The sequence below is a fragment of the Aphis gossypii genome, chromosome 2 (genome assembly GCF_020184175.1).
Source record: "Aphis gossypii isolate Hap1 chromosome 2, ASM2018417v2, whole genome shotgun sequence".
Lineage (NCBI taxonomy): Eukaryota > Metazoa > Arthropoda > Insecta > Hemiptera > Aphididae > Aphis > Aphis gossypii.
In genome coordinates, this window is record NC_065531.1 from 46,617,595 (window position 1) to 46,641,815 (window position 24,221).

Here is a 24,221-nt window from a genome sequence, read left to right on the forward strand (position 1 = left end):
GAAAAAGGTGGTTTATGTTTTAATAGTCTGAATACACCAAAATTTAAGTTCTTTTATAATTATTGTAAGCTAAACTTATGAAAAATCTTATATTCAATTTTCAACTCCTTACTACTTATACAAACATTTTTATGAATTATACCTACAAAATAATTTGCAAATATTCAGGATTTTGACGAATTTTTGTCAATATTTGAACTTCAAATGCTAATAAAGAAAAATTGTGACTATGTATTCTTATAACTTTTTAATCACTATAAGAATAACTTATGACAAACTTTGTATTAAATTTTCAAGTGTTTTGACTCAGCCGAAAAAATTTAATCGACACATCAAAAAAAAATTTTCGGAAAAATTGAAAATTTCAGTTGTCTATAAATAGCTCAAAAAAGTCAAAATATTTTGAAAATCAAATCATGTTTAGAAAATGCCAATCTTAATAACTGGTGAAATTTTCAAGTATCTACGACTTATATTTTTTGAATAATAACAAATATTTAAAATAGTTTGAGGATGAATCGTTGTCGTTAGGTACGCTATTTAGTAAAAATTTAAAATTCGAACGCACTTAAAATGTTTCCTATAATGATGCATCGAGTTTTCTCTATAGCTATATGAAGGACAACTTATGGGAAACTTAGTGTTGTATTTTTAATCCTTAGTTATAAATCCAAAACATTTTATGATTTTTCAACTACAAAATTACTTGCTAGTTTTCGTGAATTTGACATATTTTGTAAAAATTTGAACTATAAACGCTTATAAAAAAATTGTGATTAACGATTTTTGATTTATTTTTAACTACAATAAGTAAAACTCTATAGTGACTTACTCCAATGTGGCAACATTCACTCGAATACTCGATACCTACTGTACAGTGTTACATTCTTAACCACCATTTTTTATACATTTTCTTTAAAAAGTTTAACTATAGACTCTCATCATCTCATAATTATATATTTTTTTTTAATGTAAATGATATAATCCGATACTTAATACTTATAAATTTGAGGTTTATAGGTCATCAGAGAATGCATGCACGATTATTCTACTATACCTATAGCACTGAGTATAAACACCATAATACAAATTAAAAGATAACTAGTAAATTATATATTAAGTTATTTTTGTTTAATTATTTGAAGTAAACCCTAAAACAATATCAATTATAATTTATAATATTTTACAATAAATTTAAAAATAATATACCTATTATTTCTTTTGAGTTTTTATTGATGTATATCCAATATTCATAAGTGTGCCAACATGATATTGTTTATAAATAGCTAAAAAAATCAAAATATTTTGAAAATTTAGCCATATATAAATAACGATAATATAAACATGTGGTGAAAATTTTAAGTATTTACAGTGATTAGTTTTTGAGTTACAACCATATAAAAAAATTGATTTGGTCAAAAACTGGTTTTGCATAAAAATTCCCATTTTTTCCGTCACTTTATTTTTGTTTTTCTCGATTTTTTTTAAAACTGTTGGAAAATATTTACTTTTGATCTCTATAATGCACCAAAGATATTCACTTTGTCATCGGAAACCACTCCCAAAGTTTTGATTGAAGCATTATTTTGACTAGTTATTCTGTACACAGACACAAAAACAAAAAAAAACATAGGTACATTATTGTAGAATCAATACATTCATCACTCCGTTCAGAATCTAAAAGAAACTTAATTCAAAATTCTTCCCTTGTCAATTGTTCGTACATAAATTTAGAAATATTAAAAAACAGAAAATATATTTTTTATGTGTTATAAAGTTCAAATTCTGACAAAATTCGTAGAATTATAAAAATGTTAAAAAAACATTTTGTCGTCAAAAATCCATCAAATTTTTAACTTTTATAGCTAAAGCTGATCATTTAATACACCTAAAGTTTCTGATAAGTTTTTCGTATATATATCGATAATAAATAATACATATACTAACTATATTATAGGTAAAATATATCCTAGGTACACATTTTATTGAATAGACTTGAAAATTAAAATTAAACGATTTATATATTTAAACGAAAAATAACTTTCCTTTAATGGTTTTAGTTGTTTTGTTATCTAATTTAAAAAATATTTATAATGACCGTAGGAAATTAAACTTTTTGCAATTACCTGCATATAATTTATATGGTATGTATATCGGTAAATATTATACCTATAACTATTTATAATTTTCTATGTATTCTATTTTTTAAAAAAAATTTATTAATTTTTATAACTAGTTCATGTTAATTTTTAGTCATGCTTTTTTTAAAAAATAAATATACTCTTATTTTCCTTTTTTTTATAACAATCGTGTGCTATTTTAGTCACTTATTATGCTTTAAAATATGAGCCCTATTAATTAGCTGGGTACTTTACTACTTTGGTAATTTATATTACAATTTACAAAACCTTTTATTTTTATAACACATCAGATCACCTTCCTAGGTTTTTTCTTTATATTTATCCATATTCCCTATACATATTTATACAATTATAAATTTTCACAGTATTTATTATACACATAAACATTAATTAACAAATTATTAAATACAAACCTAGTTATTGTTTGTAAAATTTAGAAATTCAAAAGTCATCATTTCAAATTTCAATCATTTAAAAAGTAATAATTAATTCGTTTGAATATAACGAATAGAATTTTAATTAATATTTTGTGATAAACGATGGTTATACTCAAATTATATTTAACTGGTAGTAAAAAAATAATGAAGATAGGTATAAAAGAAAAATATGCATTATAGGTAAGTTTATGAGAAATAAAAATAAAGTAAGAGTAACTAGTATAAGTAGGTACCTAATAAATTTGTTTTTTATAATAATAAATATAGTGATAACAGACAATAGAATGGTAATAACATCATATAATATATATTATATGTCTATGAATAACATCGACCATTATAAAAGCAACATTCACTTACTCACCCCTCCAATTTTAGTTTTCTTCATTTCTATGGTAATAAGTAATAACTAATAAGATTATACAAAACAATATCGTCTATAGAACTTTTAAATGTTTTAATGTCGCTTAGTTATCATAATATATACCTATTCATATTTAATGGATATAAGGGTTAGATTTTTGTGAAATTAGAATTGTGGTAAAAGATATTCTTGTCGTTCTGCTATTTAAATTTAGGGTATACCTATAGGCCATATTACCTACATTTTCTTTGAGATCATTCCAATATTTTTAAATAAGTTTTGCTGTAAAATTAAACAAAACATAATTTTTGAGGTCGAATATAAATACCTATATATAACTAGAAAATGTTGTAAATATAACAAGTTTATTTATGTATTTTTAGTAGTATTAGTACTGCAGTAGCCAATAGGTATAATATAATATGTAAGTAAATATTATATATCATATCGTATCGTATAGTATAGGTAGACACCTAGCTATATATTATTATGGACAATGGTTGATATTTAGGTAGGTATAGTTCAATAGCTGTAAAGATAATTTAATTATTCTTAGAGATTATCTATGAAAAAAAATAGTACCTAACACGTAATATTATAATTTCATAAAGTAATGTTAGTCATTTTATATCTACTATAATATTTACCTAATTATAATCCATATAGTACAAAAAGCTTTTTTTTTTATTTAATATACCTAGCTGAATCTTTAACATATTTTATAGAGATATTTAACTCATAATTAAAAAAAAAAAAAAAAAAAAATAAGTATGTGGAGTGCCAAAGTTTTAATAATTAATTATAATGCTTATGAAACGATGATTGATTCGTTTCTTTTTTTTATTTATTGTATAGTAGGTATCAAGAAGTATTATCGATGACAATTTGGCTCAGTTCTTAAAAGTTAAAATGTGTGATCTCATGCAACACGTCTGGCGCTCGTGCTTCATAAATCTAACATCTATTTTATAAATCGTTGAAAAATATTTTTAAATTCTCCTGGTTACCACACCTATTAAACAAATATGTTTGTTGGTCGACTACTTGGATTGTTTCCATATTTCATATATTGTTTTTTAAATCTGTTTGTTGTTCATCACTCCATAGTTAGTAGTTATCTAGTCTTAAACATACAAATCAGTAATATATCCAATCCTAATCCTATAATGGCTAAATTTATCAATAAATATAATGTTACTTATTTAGTCTAGGTACCTAATTCATTACAGTAGTCAATTGTTGATATTTTATTGTATTTCTAAAAAAAAATAATAGCAAGATTCAACTGATACAAGATGTTTTCACGTATCATCAAATGTCTATAAATTAATTATTGTATCATTTTTATTGTACGATTACATTTTTTTTTCTATAAAATGTGTATAAAAAATCATTCACTTGATAACATTTCTTGAACATTTAAAACAAGATCCTACATAAGTTACTCTTATATTTAAATACATAGACACAACATTTTTTTTTTTTATTGGAAGTTAGAATTTGGATGAAATCTACAACATTGCAAAAACATTATCAACTATTTTGTAATTAAAATTTATAAAAAAAATTATGTTAGTAGGTACCTAGCTAAGAATTGAAAATTGAGTATAAGATTTTCCATAAGTTTGGCTTACAATAACTAGAAGAAGTTGAACGTTAGCCAATTAATTTTTTTTTATCTTAGGTAAGTTCAAATTTTTACGAAATCTAAAATTGACTCGTAAATTAATAATTTACCATCAAATAATTTTAGATTTTTCAATTTTTGATATAGCTGAAAATTACTAGCTCTAAAAACTTGAAACAGTATAGAGTAATTATGGGAGGGGATTTGGATCACGAATTGACCTTTTTTTTTTTAAAAAAAAAAAAAACTGGTTAACTATATTTATTAACAATATTCACTGATATTATTGTGTATTATTGAATATTTTGTAATTATTTGATTCCGTGTCACATGCGTAAATAAATTTATTGCACTGAAAGGAGTTGCTTATTATGATAAATACAATTTTTTGGGGGGGAGGGGGTTATAGATAAAATGTAAAAACATTTATATCCCTCCTCTACAAACATGACCAATATGTGTGATATATGATAAATTGGTATTTTCTGTACAAGATTTAATTTTGGGGTATTTTATCGGTATTCAGGTAATTAAAAAATTAACTACCTTTTTCACCGCCCAAATTAAAATATATTATATTTATCCTAGACTGCCAAATCATCTTCGTTCGTAATCGTTTTTTGTATATAATTACACCTATCAATTATCATTGGATTCTTGGATTCTAATTTAATACGTCATCCTTTATAGTGACCTACTAGCAGAGCAATACTCACTTCACCACTTTTTTTTATTAATGAATTTATTTAAAATTTGATTTTTTTTTTTTTGTGTAGGTACTTTAACATTAACCATGTAATCAAATTTAAAATTATTAAAAACAATCTATAGAGTGTCATGAATATGTGAGACACTACAAAGATATTAAGTTTTCAAATAAAATCTACCCTTTTTTACAGTAAATTGTTAAGCTTAAGCAGAAGATTTTATTGAAAATGTTAATTTGTTTAATTCAAAATAAAAATTTAAGCGCGGATGACATAGATAGATATCTAGTTTTCTAATTATTTTCTAATTATTAAAATCTAAATAATATTAGATATTTAGATAGTAGATAATAAAGACTATAAGTGTGGTATTTCAAGAAATGGTTTTTTATAAATTATAAAATAGATTTAATATTTAATTCTGTTATTAATAGTTACTTTTTTAATCATAGGATGGCTTTTTCCTCATTTCCCCGAATTATCATTCTCCATATTATATAATTTATCAACTACTTAAAAGCAGAACATTTGAATATTAAATAAAGGTTGGTAGGTATTTATAAAAAAATTTAAATAAAAATATTTAAGAATTCATAGTAATAGTCAATAGATAAATGTAGTATTTGAAAAAATTAAATTTCTATTGCTACTTAAGATAAGTTATCATTAAATAGAATGATGAAACACAGTAATTGAAAATAATATGGCCTTTAAGTGTCCTTAAAAATTTAATAAATAAATGAATAATTGAAGGAAAACATTGAGATGTGCATATTTAGTAAATTACTCTGTCTAGTAGTTTTTTAGTATATCTAATATCCTCTAACACATTGGGTATTAGCTTAGTTTAATAATGTTGGATCAAATCGATCAGGATAATATATAAATATAAACCAAATACCAATGATAACTATTAATCACTATTAAAAATTGTATTAATAGTTGCAAAATATATATTATTTAATATTAAAACATGAACAAATTTATTAAATTAACCAAAACTCTAATTCTAATATTTTTGTGTTCAAGTTTTGATTAAAAGGGAGAAAATTAATAATTTAATATCTATGTGAACTAATGATATATATTTATCATAAACTACATTTGTGATTGGTTATTCTACTTGTTCTACTTTTCATACCGTACATCTAAAATTACTTTATTCAACTTACGTTCCAGATATAATTTAAATACATTTTGAAGTTATTTGTCACAATATAGTTATGATTTTACCTATAAATAAGGGAAAACTTGTGATGTATATTATTAAGCCCTCAATATCATTAAATATAATACCAAGTTTTCCAAAATTATGAATGAATTACTATTTATTCCTTTATAATACACATATAAAAATAATCATTCAAATATAAGTAATCAAAATATTTTTAATTTATAAGTAAAAAAAAAAAAATCATCAGTACATCACTCTTTTACATAAGAAAATAATAAATTAGTATTTTTGAAATTAGAAAAAAAAAGTTAACTAATAGCCACTAATAACATACAAATAAATTGATGAAGTTGAATAAAAAAAAAAATTAAACAATATAAATAGTTTAAATTTTTAATTATCTGTATCATCTTTAGATAGTGCACGAGCTCTAACTAAATCCAATCGTCCTACTTTGATCATATCATTTTCCCACTTAAGAAGTGCATTTTTATAATTCTCATTATCTATAGCTGCTGATTCAATATATTTTGATTTTTGATTTTCATCCATTTCTTTCCATTTATTAGCAACTGTTACCATATAAGTTTGAACTGGCTCATTTCCATGGTTTTTTATTTCTTCGGTTACATATTTTAAATAAGCAGTAAGAGGTTTGCGAGGTTTACCTAATTCTTTTAATTCCTGAAATAAATTTTTAATATTATGTGATAATTCTATAGTGAATTCATCTTTTTTTTAACATACTTTTTTGAGTTTGCGTTTTGTTCTTTGTTCTATTTGCTCATATTTTACTCGAAACAACTCATTTTTTTGGTCAACAGTTAAGTTTTGATTAAAAACTTTCATATTATCTTTGTATTGTTCAAGTTCTTTGTTATAAATGTCAGTCATTTTTTTCTTAGTATCTTCATCAAAATCTTTCCATGATTCACTTAGATAACGGATTGCATCTATAATAAAAAAATTGAATAAATCAACAAAAAATCTTAAATAATGATTATTTTTTTAGATTAATATTATTAAAACAATTTATATTGTATCAAATATCTTGAAGATGAAATAAGAAGATAGTTTGCTTAAGTATCTACATTGTATTTGGGCTATACTACTTATCAATTAAAAATAAAAACTATAATCTTAAAATGTATTTTACACAAAACCACAATAATAAAATACATTAATCTTTATTATGGATAAGTTGAGTATGGAAAATCTCTTATTGTCTTGGTTTCAATTCTACCTCGGTGATGGATTATAATCTGTTAACTTAACATGTTCATAGCTAATAATACCAAATGGTATTTTTGTCAACTATTTCTAAATAAGATTGATGGTACTCATTTACTTAATAAGATCACATTCGTGTATTAAGGATAGAGTCCCAAAATATACAAACATTTGGAATTAGTACTTAGAAAACTAATTACTTATGTAATAACTAAATACAAATGGAAATGCATCTAATTAACACAGATCTCAGCCTCTTAGATGAATAGTTTTAGAGATTACTATATAATACAAACACAGGTGTCCATTGTTGGGAAGAGCACTTGCCCCCTCCTGGGCAAAAAATATTATAAACTTGTAGTTCAATAAATATGACATATTGACATTTATAAGTGAAAATAACATAAAATCATTATTTTATTTTTAAAATTTTTCTTATTTTGACCCCCCCCTTCTCTAAAAATGTATCTATGGCGCCCATGAATACAAATCTCTATGAACCACAAAAGTTTGTTTTGTATTATTTATATAATTATATCTACTAATTATTCCTTGTACTTTATATATTTTAAGGTTAACTTTACAAATATAAATTATCTATGACCAGGACAGTAATATTATTTTTCTTAATATGCTAAGTATGCATAATTTTCTACTTCTAGTACACTTTTTAAAGTATGAAGTGCTACTATTTATTTAAAAAAAAATTCTTGACTAAATCACTTATTGAGTTATTCATTATTTTTAAAGACACATCAAATTGTCTTGTATTTTCAGATGGAAGTTTGTAACATATTATATTTTTTGAAAATAAAAAAAAAAAACTATAAAATTTCACATTTAAAATTGGTAGTTAGTACTATTATCTAATTACTGAACAGGATATGATTAGTAAAGGATTTACAAACAACATTTTTTAAAAAAAGTTAATGGCTGTTAAGCTATTTATGATAATAAATAAAAACCTTTAAGGTACGTTTTCCTTGCAGCGTCCGGACGCGGCGCCGAACGCTGTACTATAAACCTATGTATTTTGAAAGTGACTCGGCGTCTGGTGACAGCACTGGTCACGGACCAGTGTAGAGCATCCAGGCGCCGCGACCAAACGCTGCAAGGAAAACGTACCTTTAATATAATATTTTGTAATACAATATAAAGGTTTTAAATAGTGATAAATAACAATATAACTACCCTAATCATAAACTTAAGTAGAGCTAAGATTTATATACAACAGTATGCTTTTTTTGCACATTTTTGTAATTATTTCAACTATAAAAATACGAAAAATGCATGTTTTATTATATAAATCATTAGTAGACGTTTTTACATAATATGATGTCAGATGGAGTTTTAGTAAGTATAAGAATATTATAAAGTCTAATAGAAGATAATTTAATGTTGAAAACTTAAAAGACTATGTAATTTTTTTGGTATAATAAATTTGAGTAAATTATATATTTTTCCATACCTTACAATTTTTAATTGCATATAAATCATAGATCAACTTATAAATTATTTAACTACATTGCGTAGTGTATACTGTAGTGACATTATATTAATCACAAATTAAGTAGCATACAACTCTCAGGTCTAAATATTAGTTATCATTCAATATTTAAAAAGGTGTAAAATAGCAATGAATAAGTAAAATAAAATAAATAGAAATATTTACCTTTAAAATTTAAATTATGTTTTTCAATTACTTCTTGTCTTCTTTCTTTGAGATATTGAAAGAATGGAGGACTAGGTTTCTTTGGTTTCAAAGGTAATTGTAACTTATTTACCACTGATTTTTGAGCATATCCTATGTTATGAGATTCCAAAACAGAATTTGCACATCTGAGAAAAAAAATTATATTTTATCAAAAATATTAAAGAATATAATAGAATTAAGTTAAACTTTTAAGTATTTTAACCTGTTGATAAACAAATTATTTGAATTGACTAATCGCCAATTATTTGTGAGAAACTGTTTGAATCCCATTTTAAGTGAAATTATATTAGTTTTTAAAATTTATATCATGGAGTTATTGAATTTTGAAAATTTTAATTATTATGTAGTGTATAGTAATTATTGAAGAATCATAACCACAGAATACAATATCATAATATCTCATCAACTCTGTGCCATAATATTGTTGTTACGTTAGGTGAAGTCGTGAAGAGACGAATTAACGAATAACGATACCGAGTACAATTGACAAGCACGAAACTATAACCGAGATCACTATACGGTACGTCGCACGAACGCACGGTAATAAAAATGTATAACCTCAAAATCCATTTTTTTTTTTAAATGTTATATTGGCAATAAATTCGAAGCCGCTGTGACAGTAATATTGTCAAAGATAATATTATTATCTTTAACCACGATTTAAGAATAAAGAAATCTATAACTCTGTGATATAGCCGGATAGCCATAAATACAGGATCATTTTCCAACTGCTCCAAAATAAAAAAAGATACTCATCAGTCGACACTTCGACAGTCATGTACGTTTTATCGACAATGACAGTCCTTTCCTTTTGCGCCAATTTTACCTATGGCGTATATACTTAATGGTTTGATGAAATTAGAAAATGATTCAAACAATTATTTTAACAAAGTACATGTTATATGACGATAACATGGTTATGATTAATAATCAATTTTTTATTTTTATAACCACGAAATAGATTATAGATATAAAATATAAATATATAATGGGTATATTTTTAGTAATAATTAATAACATAATACTATAATAGTCAATAATGAAATTTATTTTAAATAATACTAATAATACTCGATCTTGATTGAATGATTTATTATAAAAGAAATTTAAAACAAATACATTTTAATAATGTATCTGTTACTGACTTACTGTGAGTGTCCGTAATTTATTGGTGAATGCTGACAACACGTCGACTTTAGACACTATCTAAAGCCGTGACTGAAAGTTCCCTGGTGAATGTCTACATACACATTACACGATACACTTAATAAATGTTGAATAATTAAAAGTATAAAGGTAGACATTTACTAGTGGATGACGCATGTAGACATTTACGTTAGAATTTTGGTCAATGTTGATGTACACAACATGGCTTTGGTTAATGTCGACATAGGTACGTACGTATTATTAATTATTATAATATAAATATATAATAGTAATATAAAATAGAAATAACGTATTATTTTTAATTAAATTAACGAATTATTGTTATTATTAAATAATATTTTATGTAGGTATTTGTATTATTATTATTTAAATTAAGATTATTTTACTATAAAAAAATCATAATTTTTTTTAAAAAAAAAGAGGAAAACTATTTTACTTATTACAACATGATAAACTTTCATGACATTGTGTACTACATAAAATGCAAACATTTCTATAGCCATAATTTTTTATCGCGCACTTTGTTTTACAATTACATCGCGTACCCCGGTACCCATATAACCTTTCGGCCTTGCCCACCAATTTATGAATTTGATGTAGAAGTGCATAACTTAATGAACCCATCGCCATGGAAATTATTCAAATATTATAATATTTGGGAAAGGTAATAAAAGATAGGTTAGGTAAGTGCCAAGTGGTCGCCGGTCGGCAACCCGCGGCCCGTGAAGTGATTTTATGCCGCCTCGATTTCAATTTATAATTATAGTATAAAAATATGGAATACCACATTATGAATTTATGTTGGTTGATAAACTGTTAATAAAATTAAGCATATGGACAGTGAAAATTTTCTTTTAATTTTTTGGCCCCTGACATCAAAAAGGTTGCCGACCTCTGGGTTAGGTAATAATAAATTATTATTTTTAAAAGATTGGTCCTGCAAACTGCAAAAGTTATTGTAATATTGTTTATTTTCATTTAAAACATTGTTCTCTATTCTATTTTCTAAGTAATCCAGTGGTTTAAAATATAAATCTTCTATACCTTCATTAGTTCATTGGTTTCAATATATTTACGTAATTTTTCTAAAGGAAGTATCGCGGTCGCTTTTTACTCGTGATGATGGTAGTATGGTACAGGGTTCTATTTACGGGTCTTCGACTTCTTTAGCATTGTCCAATTTATCGGAAACTATATCGTCTTATACATATATTACTACATGTATTAAGTTTTAAATTTGGATAAGAAAATTTGATATATCGAAATCTCTTTTGATTAATTTTTAAGTTGACAAGATTGTTTTAACATTAAGTGTTCTTGTTATTTGAAGGTGAATTTTATTTATTGGAGATATTGAAAATTTCAAGTTACCGAGAGTCGACTGTATTTTATACATCTATTATATTGTTACATTAAAATAGTTTTGTAAGTATAAAAAGAGACTGTTAAATAGGTTGGAGGGAAGGAGCCTTCCCTTTAGGGTCCATTGGTGTATACTAATATTGTAACACTAATATTGTGTTATTTTATTTTATTTTAATGTTTGTAATTGTTACTTGTTAGGTACGCAAAAAATAATTGTTCTAACTAAAAATAGTAGACACTAGACACGATCATTAGTTAAAATTATATTTAAAAACAAAGTCATTAATGTTAATGTGTTATCATCAAATATATATAGAACAACTGATAAATAGATAAAAAAAATTGTTCTACTTCACGAATTATTTCATTATTTTCGTTATCGTTAGAAAGGAAAGGACTTGTACTCAATACTCTAAGGACACTTGTAAACTCTAAATCAGGGTTTGATGTAAATAGCCAAATTCCATTAAGTATAGTAGTCTTCTATATTATATCGATACAATAATAATATTATATAAATTTATTATTTGATGTTCATTTAATTAGGTTTGTCCATTGGCGCCCATAGATAACATTTTAGGGGGGGGGGTTAAATAAAAACATTCTCAAATGTAAGATAATATTATAATAAAGATAATAATAAATAATAATATAATGGTAATATTTATTGAGCTACAAGTTCATAATATTTTTTGTCAAGGGGAGGGGGACAAATCCCCTATCTTGCCCTCCATGGATATGTTGAAAATGTTAGTAATAAAATCGAAGATTATTATAAAATAGAAAATAAATAATTATTAAAAATTAAAATGTTGATTTGTTGGAATAGAAATAATTTGTTAAATAACAAATTAACACAGGTGTAATATTCTGACTAATTGTAATTATAAATTACCTGTCTACCTATAATGTAAAACTGTAAAATTACTATGACTTATATTATAGAGTATAAACCATCGATTTTCAATTGTGACTTGTGTGTGTTTATTTAACAAAGGAAATAGTTTGTTTAGCTATACATTATTTAGAAGAACCGAAAACAATTAGAATTTTAATTAATACCGTCATTATCTGTTCCCAAACAAAAGCTATACACCTATATTATATTATATATATAATTTTTGTTTAAAATTGTTTACCTTTTAATTATCTATACGACGATATTCATAGTAAATTTAGAAACATAGGTGTAGTGTAATGTTTACATTTTCAATTCCCAACGAACCACCTGTGATTCAAATATATGAGTACTAAATAAATATTAATACCTACTCTGATAAAATAAGTCATGAAAGTTGAACACTTTATTATTAGTATTTTAGTAATAATTGTTACAGATCTGAGGACTGCTGATTTTATTAAAAAAAATGGTTATGGTAAGTACCAATATTACCTAAAGATATATAATTTTTTTTTTTTGCAACTTGATAAATTTATTTGTATTATTCCCAAAAAGAGTTTAAGTTTAAGGAAACGTAGACCATTTTCTTTTAAAAAGATATTTATGCGCACCCCTTCTAATTATAAATATCCTAATTAATAAGACATTTAATATTCAGATAGGAGATGGTAAACTGTAATAAAAATTATAATATTATATAATCTGCGACAAAACTGATAAGATACATTATACAAACTGCGTCAATTTATTTTATAATATACCTACTAATTACTATTTAATATACCAATTACCAGGGGTGGCCAAACCGCGTTTCGCGAGCCGCATCTTATCCATAGGCACCCGCAGAAATTTTTTTAGGGGAGGGCAATGTTAGGATTTGTTATACAATAAATAGTAATTTATCTGTAAACATTCAATTTAAAACATATTTTTGAAAAGCCAGGGGAGGGCAAATGCCCCAGCTTGCCTCCCCCCTTGCGGGCGCCTATAATCTTATCGTTACAAAAAAAAAAATTTAATATGAATTTATGTATTATATAATAATATGACCTTTTTAACCTAACCTTTTTTTTTTTACATTTTGGCTATTCCATATTTATTAATATATTTGGTGGCTGACGAGTGACGAGTCTCTTTTCCCTGGCTACCCCTGGAATATACCATGAGTAGCCAACATGAAAGTGTTCGCGAGACACATGGACAAATATAATTATATCAATTACCAATTACCAAGAACCAAAATATTTATAAATACATTTCATATAATTTGATAAATTTTTATAAATAGTTACCAAAAAATCTTAAATTTATAATATAGCAGTAGATAATAATAAGTAAATTTTAAATTTATAAATAAAACGCAAGCCAAATTTGACCATGAAAGTGGCATGCGGCTCGCGAGCCCAAGTTGGCCTCCCCCCCCCGTAATATACATTTAAATACAATAAAATAATATAATATATTAATTAATATGTTTAACCTTAGCTATTATAGGTACGTATTTGTTCGGAAACCTAACGTTTGTACGCTATTTTTAAGCCGGGTTCACACTAGGACGGGACACAGTGGCGCATTATAAAATAATGCTTCAATTTCAAATTTCGGTGGTGGTTTCCGATGGCAAAGTAAATATCCTTGGTGCATTATATAGAGGTCAAAAGTAAACATTTTTCAAAAAAACCAAGTAAAACAAAAAAAAGTGACGAAATGCGGGCATTTTTACGCAAAGCCAGTTTTCGACTAAATCGATTTTTTTATATAGTTGTACCTCAAAAACTAATCACCGAAAATGAAATTTTTACCAAATGTTTATATTAGTGTTATACGTATACAGTTATTTTTTCAAAATATTTTGAGTTTTTTTGGGCTATTTAATAGACAACTGAAATTTTCAAATTGAAAATTTAATACAAGGTTCCTTATGAGTTGTTCTTATTGTAGTTGAAAATAAAATCAAAAATCGTAAGTCACAATTTTTTTTATAAGCTTTTATAGTTAGGGGTAATTTCCAATAAACAAAGTGAATATTCTTGATGCATTTAAATAGTTCAAATTTTTACGTAAAAATCGCGAAAATTTTGTAGTTGAAAAATCATAAAATTTTTTTGTTTATATCTAAGTATTCCTTTAATTGCTATAAAGAAAACTCAAAACATTATTATAGGAAAAATTTTATGTGCGTTTGAATTTTAAATTCTTACGAAATTGCGTAACGATAACGATTTATTTTCAAACGATTTTAAATATTTGTTGTTATTCAAAAAGTATAAGTTAAAGTTAATTGAACATTTTATCAGTTATTTAGATTGGCATTTTATTTACATAAATTAATTTTCAAAATATTTTAATGTTATTTATGGTATTTATAGACATTTTAAATATTCAATTTTGTTTAGATTTTTTTTTTATTAAATCGATAAAATTTTTTCGGCTAAGTCAAAATACTTAAAAATTGAATACAAGTTCCTCATAGGTACGTTTGTCTTATAGTGATTCAAAAATTATAAGGATAAATAGGCAACATTTTTTTTATTAGCGTTTGAAGTTTAAATATTAACAAAAATTTGTCAAAATCATGAATATTTGCAAATCATTTTGTAAGTATAATTCATAAAAATGTTTGTTTAAGTAGCTAAGAGTTAAAAATTTAATAGGTACAAGATTTCCACAAGTTTGGCTTACAATAATATTATAAAAGAATATAAATTTTGGTGTATTCATGCCATTAAAACATAAACCACCTTTTTCACCAACCATTACTGGCTGACAAATCATCTCCGTTCAGAATCGTTTTTCGTATACAATGATTTATGATAGTGATATCTTTCAAGATGAATAGCCATAGTATTCAAGTCATTGAGACGATTTTTGACTCTAGAATAATAAAATTACACAATTTAAATTACACACACACACACACACACACACACACACACACATATATTACATATAAATACAATATTATAATTACAATATAAAAAAATTGATTTTTTTGAAAACTGCTAGAAACTTCTTACTTTTGTCTTTCAATTTGCCAACAAGTTTTAAATTGGAGCATTATTTCGAGAATTTATGGTGTACACAGACATAAAAAACACACAACGTTGTAAAAACAATTCATTCCTCACTTAGCTCCGTTCTGAATTTAAAACAATACGTGTTTTATTTGGGTACATTAACTAAGACTCACAGCAGTTTAAACTAATTATTAATTATAGTTGCAGGGAAATTCTAACGATAAATAATATTTATGATTCAAGGTGGTGTGATTAAAAAATATGGTTATACAAGAAAGGCCATCAAGAATGCAATTAATACGGATGGATGCATTTATAGGAATTGGAAAAAAAGTAATTTAAACACATTTTTTATTAAGCAATTTATTAAAATTTGAACAATTAACTTAATTGATATAACAATAAACAGCTCAAGAATAATGGATTGAAGAGACTTCCCATATTGGAGGTACTTTGTCGGGATAGAATTTGAACAGTAAATAATATTGGTTTAAAGTGAAATTAAAATGAAAATAATAATTTGTAGTTATTAATCATTGATGTCGAGTTGCTTTAACAATCATTAAAAATTTAATAATAATTTAATAATGGCCCCTTAAATTCTTAAATATGATTCAGTAGCCCGTAATTTGTCTATTAAATTAATAAATTTATCATGCAATGGTACGTTGGTACTAATTTAATGATTTTCATTTATTATGAAAACATGGAGCTTAAAAAAAATTTGTAATTAACTGAAATCATTTTATAATAGCTGACTAGTTGATAATATTAAATATAGCCATATGGGGGCGCTCGTGAATAATTACCTCACTTGAATTTTTTTTTAAAAAAATTACACAAATTGCCTCCCGATTTTCATAATATCGCATTCATTTGAATTGCTTCCTATTTTAGGTATAGTGACCTACTTTTACTGGAATCACTTCCGATAGCTATAATTATATTAATTAATTAATAGATTTTAGTATAAGTAAATAACCACGAGGAGGCGACTATCACTATCCTCCAAAAGTTATTTTTAATTTTACGGGATTAATAAGTTGTTTTAAATATTTTTAGGTTAGTTTTTACTGTAAATAATAACTAAAAAAATGTAATACTAAAATATCAAGTAAATTATATAATATAATTAATAGTATAATAACATTATAAGTTATATATCAGCATAGTAATGAGATATAATTTTTACATATTCATCTCTCGTAATTGTATTTTCATTGTATTGTTGAATAATTTTTTCCATTGTTTGAAATTTTTTTTTTATTTGGTGTTTTGAAATTTATAAGGTTCATTTATACTATTAATTTTTATGTAAATTTCGGACTGTAACTTTAATATTTTATCCATAAAATAATAAATATAAGGATGAGGAGTATAAAAGTTTTTATTAAAATGACTGTGGAAAGATTCACAGGCATTAGTCCGTGTTAATGTTGCGGAAGATGATGCCCAAATATTCGGAGGAAAGTCAGCAAATAAAATCGCTAATATTATAATAATATTAACTGTAACATTTGGTTTTTACACCAATAAATGTACTAAAGTGTTGAAAAGGGATGAATACAAGGTCGCATTTAGATTAGATACTATGGGTGCATTTTACTACATAAAAATTTATACCTGGAAATTACCGGGCGCAATTTACTATACTTTTTTCACTACCCACTATGGGCGTAATTTACAATCGCCCATATTTTTCATGACTTATGACAAACATTTTTACGTAAACTATAGATTATTGTGTGCTTATTAATTATTTTTCTTTCTCAGGTTCAGTTTCAAGAAACTTTAACAAAGGTAAAAACATATTATAGTACAATACATATATTTATACACACACAAGAATCATTTATATTACATTGCAAATAGTATATGGATAGTAATTTTAATTTGGTAAGCGGAATGTGAAACAAGATTTTTAGAACATAAATTTTTCTGAGTTAAAATATGTGTAACCTAAATTTTCATTTGTTTTTAGATTATAATAATGATAAACGTATTGGCTTTATAATAATGTGAGTTATTTTCATTTATTTATATTTATGCGTGTGTCTGTTATCAGCTATTAGAGCAATAAAAATGATTTAATTTTGTGAGTGTTTTCTGGTAACAGTTTAGTTGGTACTTTGGTGGGAAGGAGGAAAATTATACGTACATCACTCTTGAAGCCTACAAATATATAACAGCATTTTGGGTGACAGTCTCCTTCCCATAATTGATTGTTTTTATTTTCTAGGAATTGAATGGACTAAAAATTTTGAAATCTTCATTGTAGGATGCAAGGTGGTTTATGAATGTCCTTTATCTTATTCATATACGTAAATACGTTGATCGTTCGGCTAATTAACAATAAAATATAGGTAATTAAGTATTAAATTATACACAGTCTATAAATACATTTAGAAAATTTTATACATATTTTTAAATTCAATTTTTTTACAAAATCGATTTTTTTTTTTTTTAGCGTAGCTCAAAAATGAATAACCATAAATACTTGATATTTTCATAATGTTTAAATTAACATTTTATATTTACGATAATGTTTTCAAAATATTTTGACTACCTATATTTTTTACTATTTATAAGCATAATACATTTATATGAATATGAATAAAAAATTATTTGCTCAGTATAGAAACAATTGAAATTTTAATACAAATCATCTCATAAGTAATTAATTTTTCAATTAAAAAATATCGAAATTCTATAGTCATATACTTAATATTTTAAAGCGTTTAAAATTAGAATTTCGACAAAATTCATAAACATATTTGTTTGTATATCTAAGATTTAAAAATGTAATATAAGATTATTTATAAATATTTTACGCTGACACTATAAAATCTAAAAAAATTTATAAAGACAATTATTTTTTAGAGACATTTTAAGTTCCAATTCAAACGAAATTACTTATTTAGACGACAAATAATATTATATGTTAATTATTTTGTTAAAATTTAAAAAGATTATTAGTGGGAACTTAAAATTGTAGGTCAAATTAACTGATCGTTCCACTAGACTATGTACTGACTTATAGTTTCATGTTTCGCAAACCGAATTCAAATATATTTTTGGTTTTTTTAAATTTAGCCCCCAATATATTATAATAATATAATGTAATTATTTAATAGGGTCCGACTCTATATGTATTGTTTAGAATCCCTGAAATTTAATTTCTTCAATTCTAAATTATCGTTTCTCTTTTTTCACATCAAATCATATATAAATGACTTGAATCAGTCATATCGCTTCATTCAACTTTTGGGTCTCTAACCAAGTTGACATATAAGGGACTGAAAAACTAGCCAAACCTACCCCTAACACAATTTTACCACAATTTTTGCTCAATTACCTTGGACCGATTTTAACCCTATTTTACGTCACCACGCATGTGGTGAAATTGCACTTTCAAACTTTGATCCAACTACTGGAATAATCTGCCGGCTTACTTTGCTAACAAATACAATCTATTATTGTCCGTTTGATGTTTCCACCAACTTATCGTGTGGGTCATTCGTTCTACCCGATCAGCGATCACGCCTATATAAAGACATAAAGTTGGTTTAAATAATTAAATTACTCCTCTTAGCACCCTTCACTTAACTGAAAGTTTCTGCAGTTACCTCTCTCATTTACTCTTAATCTATATCCCTTTTTACATATCAAGCATATAATTTCGATCAATTTTATTAAAATACCCCCCAATCTCTTCATATTTTTATAGTCCATACTCAACATTTAATCTGCTATGGTCATTTCTAAGATAATTAATTCGATATTCGTATTGGAAGCTACTAAGCTAGCTTTGTTATTTAATATTATATACTTGTGTTGTTGTGTTTTTGTTTTCTTTCTTTTAACATTGTCATTTGTATTACTAAAATAATGGCCGAGTTGTCATAGCCATTGAATATACATAAGCTAATCAAATAATAAAAACATATATATCTATGGTGACACCCCTTAAAAATCCTATACATACGTTACTGTACATTACACGTTAAACATGTATAAATATGTATTAATTTGAGTGATACCCGTGCTTGTTTCCATGAAAATACATACTGCCTTTCATTATAATTAATTTAATTATAAAATATATTTACTTTTTCATTTAACATTTGTTTTCAGTAATTGGATTTGCGCCTATTGTTAAAGATTTAAGTACGTCTATGATTTTATTTTATTTATTATAAAATCTATACTTGAAATAAATAATTTGATGATAATTTGTGAGCTGTATATAAATTATAAATTCTAGATGATATTCATAAACTATTGGATTTAGTATTAAATGAGGCTGATTTAATTAAAATTGGAGCATTTAGAAAATTGAACATGCTACCTTTTGTAAGTTATAAGTTATAACAATATTCTTTCATTAAATAAGTGGCTAAAGTATAAGAATAGTTTATAAATATAAAAGATAAAATGTATTTATTTAAATGTTTTAAAGTTAGCATTGTGTAAAGTAACAATTATAAGTATATATATTTTGAGGAAACTATTTATCAGAAGAAAAAAAATGTTGATGCATCTATTATTTTTACTTTAATTGCAGTACCTATACTCCTGCAATATATTTCTTGTTTTAATAAACACAATGTTTCAAAAACTAATTTATAATTAATTGGTGTGTTATTACTGTTATTAACTAATTATTAAATTTAAATAAATATATTATAATATTATACTGTTATAACTTATAAGTAATGTTTAAAATTATGAAATATTTCAATATTTTAGTACAATTTTACTCACAAGTAATAGTAGTAACTCTGATAAAAATATTGAATATCTTAGATAATATAAGCAATAGTAACACATTTTAATTAATCGAGTTGTTTTAACATTCTCTCAGTTTATTTTTATAATAGGTACCTACCTAATATTTTAAAACCATAAACCATAAGTTAAAAATAACATAAAAGCTATGATTTTTTTTTCTAATCTGTTTAGAGTGCTTTAAATGAGGAAGGTAAAAAAGACTTAATTAGTGCAAAAATACAAGCCACTACAGAATTGATAAAATATTCTAGTGTTAAACTCAATTGGCCAAAAGTAAACATTATATTTCAACAAGGTAAGTTCTGAACTTAAACTTTTGAAATTAAACTACTGATTGCAGTAAAACGATTGATTTTTTCGTTTCATCTAAATTATTATTCGATTTTAGAGCTTTTTGAGGTTTAGCTATTTATTATATAGTGTTCATGCGAATAGTTGAGGGGTTTTGTGAAATTAGAAAACTTTATTTAAAAAAAAAAAAATTGTTTTACTATATTTTATTAGTTGAGTTTTGAAATGTTGAAATACTTAAAATATTTTTATCGCTTTTAGGATTATTCTATGCATACTGGTGTGGAAAAATATTTAAAGATAGTCCTGGTGAATGTTTTAAAAGGAAAACTCAGTTACTTGAAACCTTCATATTTCGTCATAAATTTGAAATCAATCGTGGAATGAGACGTTGGTTAGTCAAAACTTCTAAAGAAGCCGAGAACTACCTTGAAAACGATAAGACATTACAATTTATCAATACAAAAATAGCTTGTAAAGTAAATTATAAAATACCTACATATTATTTAAAATTATGATTGTCAATCATTGGATTTTATAGTATATTATACTTATATGTATATTTTATAATTAATACTATTGTCTTTACCCATTTCCTGAATTGTATTATTAATTAAAATTACAGTCCAATTGTTATTAGTTATTACTTATTATACCTTACTAATTAGTCATCAAATAATAATTTAGTCCCTACTCACCTGACAACAGTAGCGTTCTCTGAATTCATTTAAGGGGAGGGAGTTATTACCATTTATATATGTAAAAAAATGTTATTAATACAATATTTCATTAAAGAAATCATTATACATGTTTTACTTACTTAACTGCACACGGATGAAGCTCTACAGTTATTATAATTTAATTTGTCACAGGCAACGCCGTGCGACATATCAGCTAGTAAAATAAGCTTACAATAATTATGACAAAAATTATCAAAATTTTGCCGTTATTTAGAGATTTCCCTGTAAATAAATAATGAAAATATCCCTGTTTTCTCACTAAGTTCTCTATTAAGAGTTTTTCCTTAAAGGTGGTTTTATTTTAATATATTCGTATGTTTACTATTACAAATGTCAATAAAATATATTAATATATTAATCTATTAGACCAGTTTAATTTCATAATAACTTAGTATACATATAGTCATCCTTATATAATTTAAGAATATATTGTTAGTTTGGGGTCTCTCTCTCCTTATACAGCGCTCAAATTTTGAAGACTCATAATTTATACATTTTTACTAAAATATTATACAAAATAATAGAACAATAGGTATCACAATGAATTGAAAATTGCTACGCTTAGATACTCGATTGACCAAATCATACTTTCATTTAATTTTAAGTTTTGAGTTAACTCATCAAAATCTACACATCAATCAACAGTTAGTATTCTCCCGCATAATCACTGATAACCTCCAGAGATGCCCAATGGTCTTGGCTTAGAGATTTATTAATTTAATTTGTTGAGTGGAACTATTCAGTGATTTCTAAGTTTAGTTATTCCTGTAGCTTTAAACATATAATAAAAATTACTATTGTCCTTGATAATGTACTGACTGTAATTATTAATTTAATAATTTTTAATTAAAAAAAAAAGTAATTATAAATATTATAATATACTATATAGACTCCACTATAATATATTAAACAATTGACAGTTTTAAAAATATACATTCTATAGAAAAAATTTTAAATTAAATGTTATATCTTTTATATATTATATTATCTATGTTGTGATGTTATAATGTTGTGAGTTTTCTGTTAATTTAAATATTATTTTTTTAGATAAAACTATTGCAAGAAAATAAACCAATATTAATAAAATTAGCAATGAAATTGTGTATGGGTGGTACTAAGAAAAATAAGGCTTTCAATTGTGTTACAGAATTAAAACCATTTGAAAAACACCTAAAAGAAGTTGGTTCATATACTGGAGAATATCATTATTTATTAGCAAAAGCATATGCCCACCAAGATGATGACTTATCAGCTTTAGAACATCTTCGCATAGCACTTGAAGCACACGTTTTAGACACAAAGGTAATATATGAATATAAAATTGTAAGATATAAAAGTTATTTTAAATGTAATAACTTAAACTATAAAATATAATATATTTATATTTATTTATTTATTTATTTATTTATATTATATATTATATATATAGTATAGTATTTTTTTAAAAATATTGAGTAACAAATGCCAATGTTCAATGATCAATTGTTCATTGAAAAGTTTTTATACATTTTCAAGTTTTGATGAGTTGAATTCAAATTTTTTGGAGTACCTTATAAGATTTTTCACTTTATTTATTTAAGCTTTAAATTCTTATGTATAAAAAAATAAATAAATATATTCGTTCAGCTTCTTAAACACATAGAAATCAATAATATTCTTACATACGTATTCTACTTTCAGAATTTGAGGAAAAAAAATACATATGCTGCCTTTTAAAATTGTTAAATTAATGATAATTTTATTTAGAATAGCTTCATAAAAACGATATAAAAGATCAATGTTTTTTATAACAGATCTTAAATTTTCTAGTAATGATCATTTTTACAGGAATTACCCTGATACTTGAATTGTATTTGTCTAAGTTTCTGTTTAACCATTGTAATTTGTTTTCTCTATTGTTTTATTGTAATTTACAAATTAGAAAATTATAATACATTAATATTTATTACTATACTATAGGTTAATGTTTTTTTTATCTCCTTTTACTTTTTAGACTCGCAATATCAATAAAAAAGTGCAACATTATTATGAAAAAATATATATACGTGCATACGATAAATATAAACAATTATTAAAATTATAATTTTTATAATAAAAATTACTTATTCAATTTTGTTTGTATTAAAATAAAATCATTTAATTTATTCTATGTCTTGTAAATAAAGTCCTTTATTTAAAAATATACAATTTATCATTTATTAATCCCAATTAGGGGCGTTCTCAGCTTTTCCAATAGTGGGGGGGGGGTGAGGGGTTGAACTATATTTTATTTTTTTTGATTGCCATAGACACAAAATGTACAAATGCATAAAACAAAGTCCATGGGGGGGGGATATGACACCCCCATTCCTCCGTGAGTACGCCCTGACCCCTATTAGGCTAATTACCATTTCCAAACTTATTGAACACGAACACCAGAACACTGTATATTTCTATACGGTTTGAATACCCATTTAACTAAGCTTAAAATCCAGTAAAACGGTATTTTAAAATTAAACTTGTTTTATTTAGATATATCTATAAACTATATGATTACAATTGATGTGACTACATAG

The 24,221-nt window shown here is 24.7% G+C and overlaps 2 protein-coding genes across 5 annotated transcripts; one reads left to right on the forward strand and one right to left on the reverse strand.

The window, feature by feature from the left end:
• Positions 1–6,644: 6,644 nt before the first annotated feature.
• LOC114124272 (transcription factor A, mitochondrial) lies at positions 6,645–9,928 on the reverse strand. Its single transcript, XM_027987466.2, has 4 exons — positions 9,597–9,928; positions 9,353–9,519; positions 7,198–7,403; positions 6,645–7,134 (listed from the first exon to the last, which is right to left on the reverse strand). The coding sequence occupies exons 1-4, from the start codon at positions 9,662–9,664 to the stop codon at positions 6,844–6,846; spliced, it is 732 nt and encodes a 243-aa protein (XP_027843267.1). The 5' UTR covers positions 9,665–9,928; the 3' UTR covers positions 6,645–6,843.
• Positions 9,929–10,451: 523 nt separating this feature from the next.
• LOC114124271 (uncharacterized) lies at positions 10,452–23,793 on the forward strand. 4 transcript variants are annotated; one of them, XM_050201603.1, is made up of 10 exons: positions 10,452–10,787; positions 13,264–13,302; positions 16,088–16,177; positions 17,618–17,644; positions 19,979–20,011; positions 20,109–20,197; positions 20,807–20,930; positions 21,188–21,405; positions 22,714–22,968; positions 23,347–23,513. In XM_050201603.1, exons 1-10 carry the CDS (start codon positions 10,709–10,711, stop codon positions 23,380–23,382), a joined length of 990 nt encoding a protein of 329 aa, XP_050057560.1. In that variant the 5' UTR covers positions 10,452–10,708; the 3' UTR covers positions 23,383–23,513. The 4 variants fall into 4 exon arrangements, with proteins under 4 accessions (XP_050057560.1, XP_050057558.1, XP_050057559.1 ...); XM_050201601.1 differs by lacking the exon at positions 23,347–23,513 and adding an exon at positions 23,660–23,793 and having other exon boundaries at positions 10,453–10,787; XM_050201602.1 differs by lacking the exons at positions 17,618–17,644; positions 23,347–23,513 and adding an exon at positions 23,660–23,793 and having other exon boundaries at positions 10,453–10,787.
• The last annotated feature ends 428 nt before the right edge of the window (positions 23,794–24,221 follow it).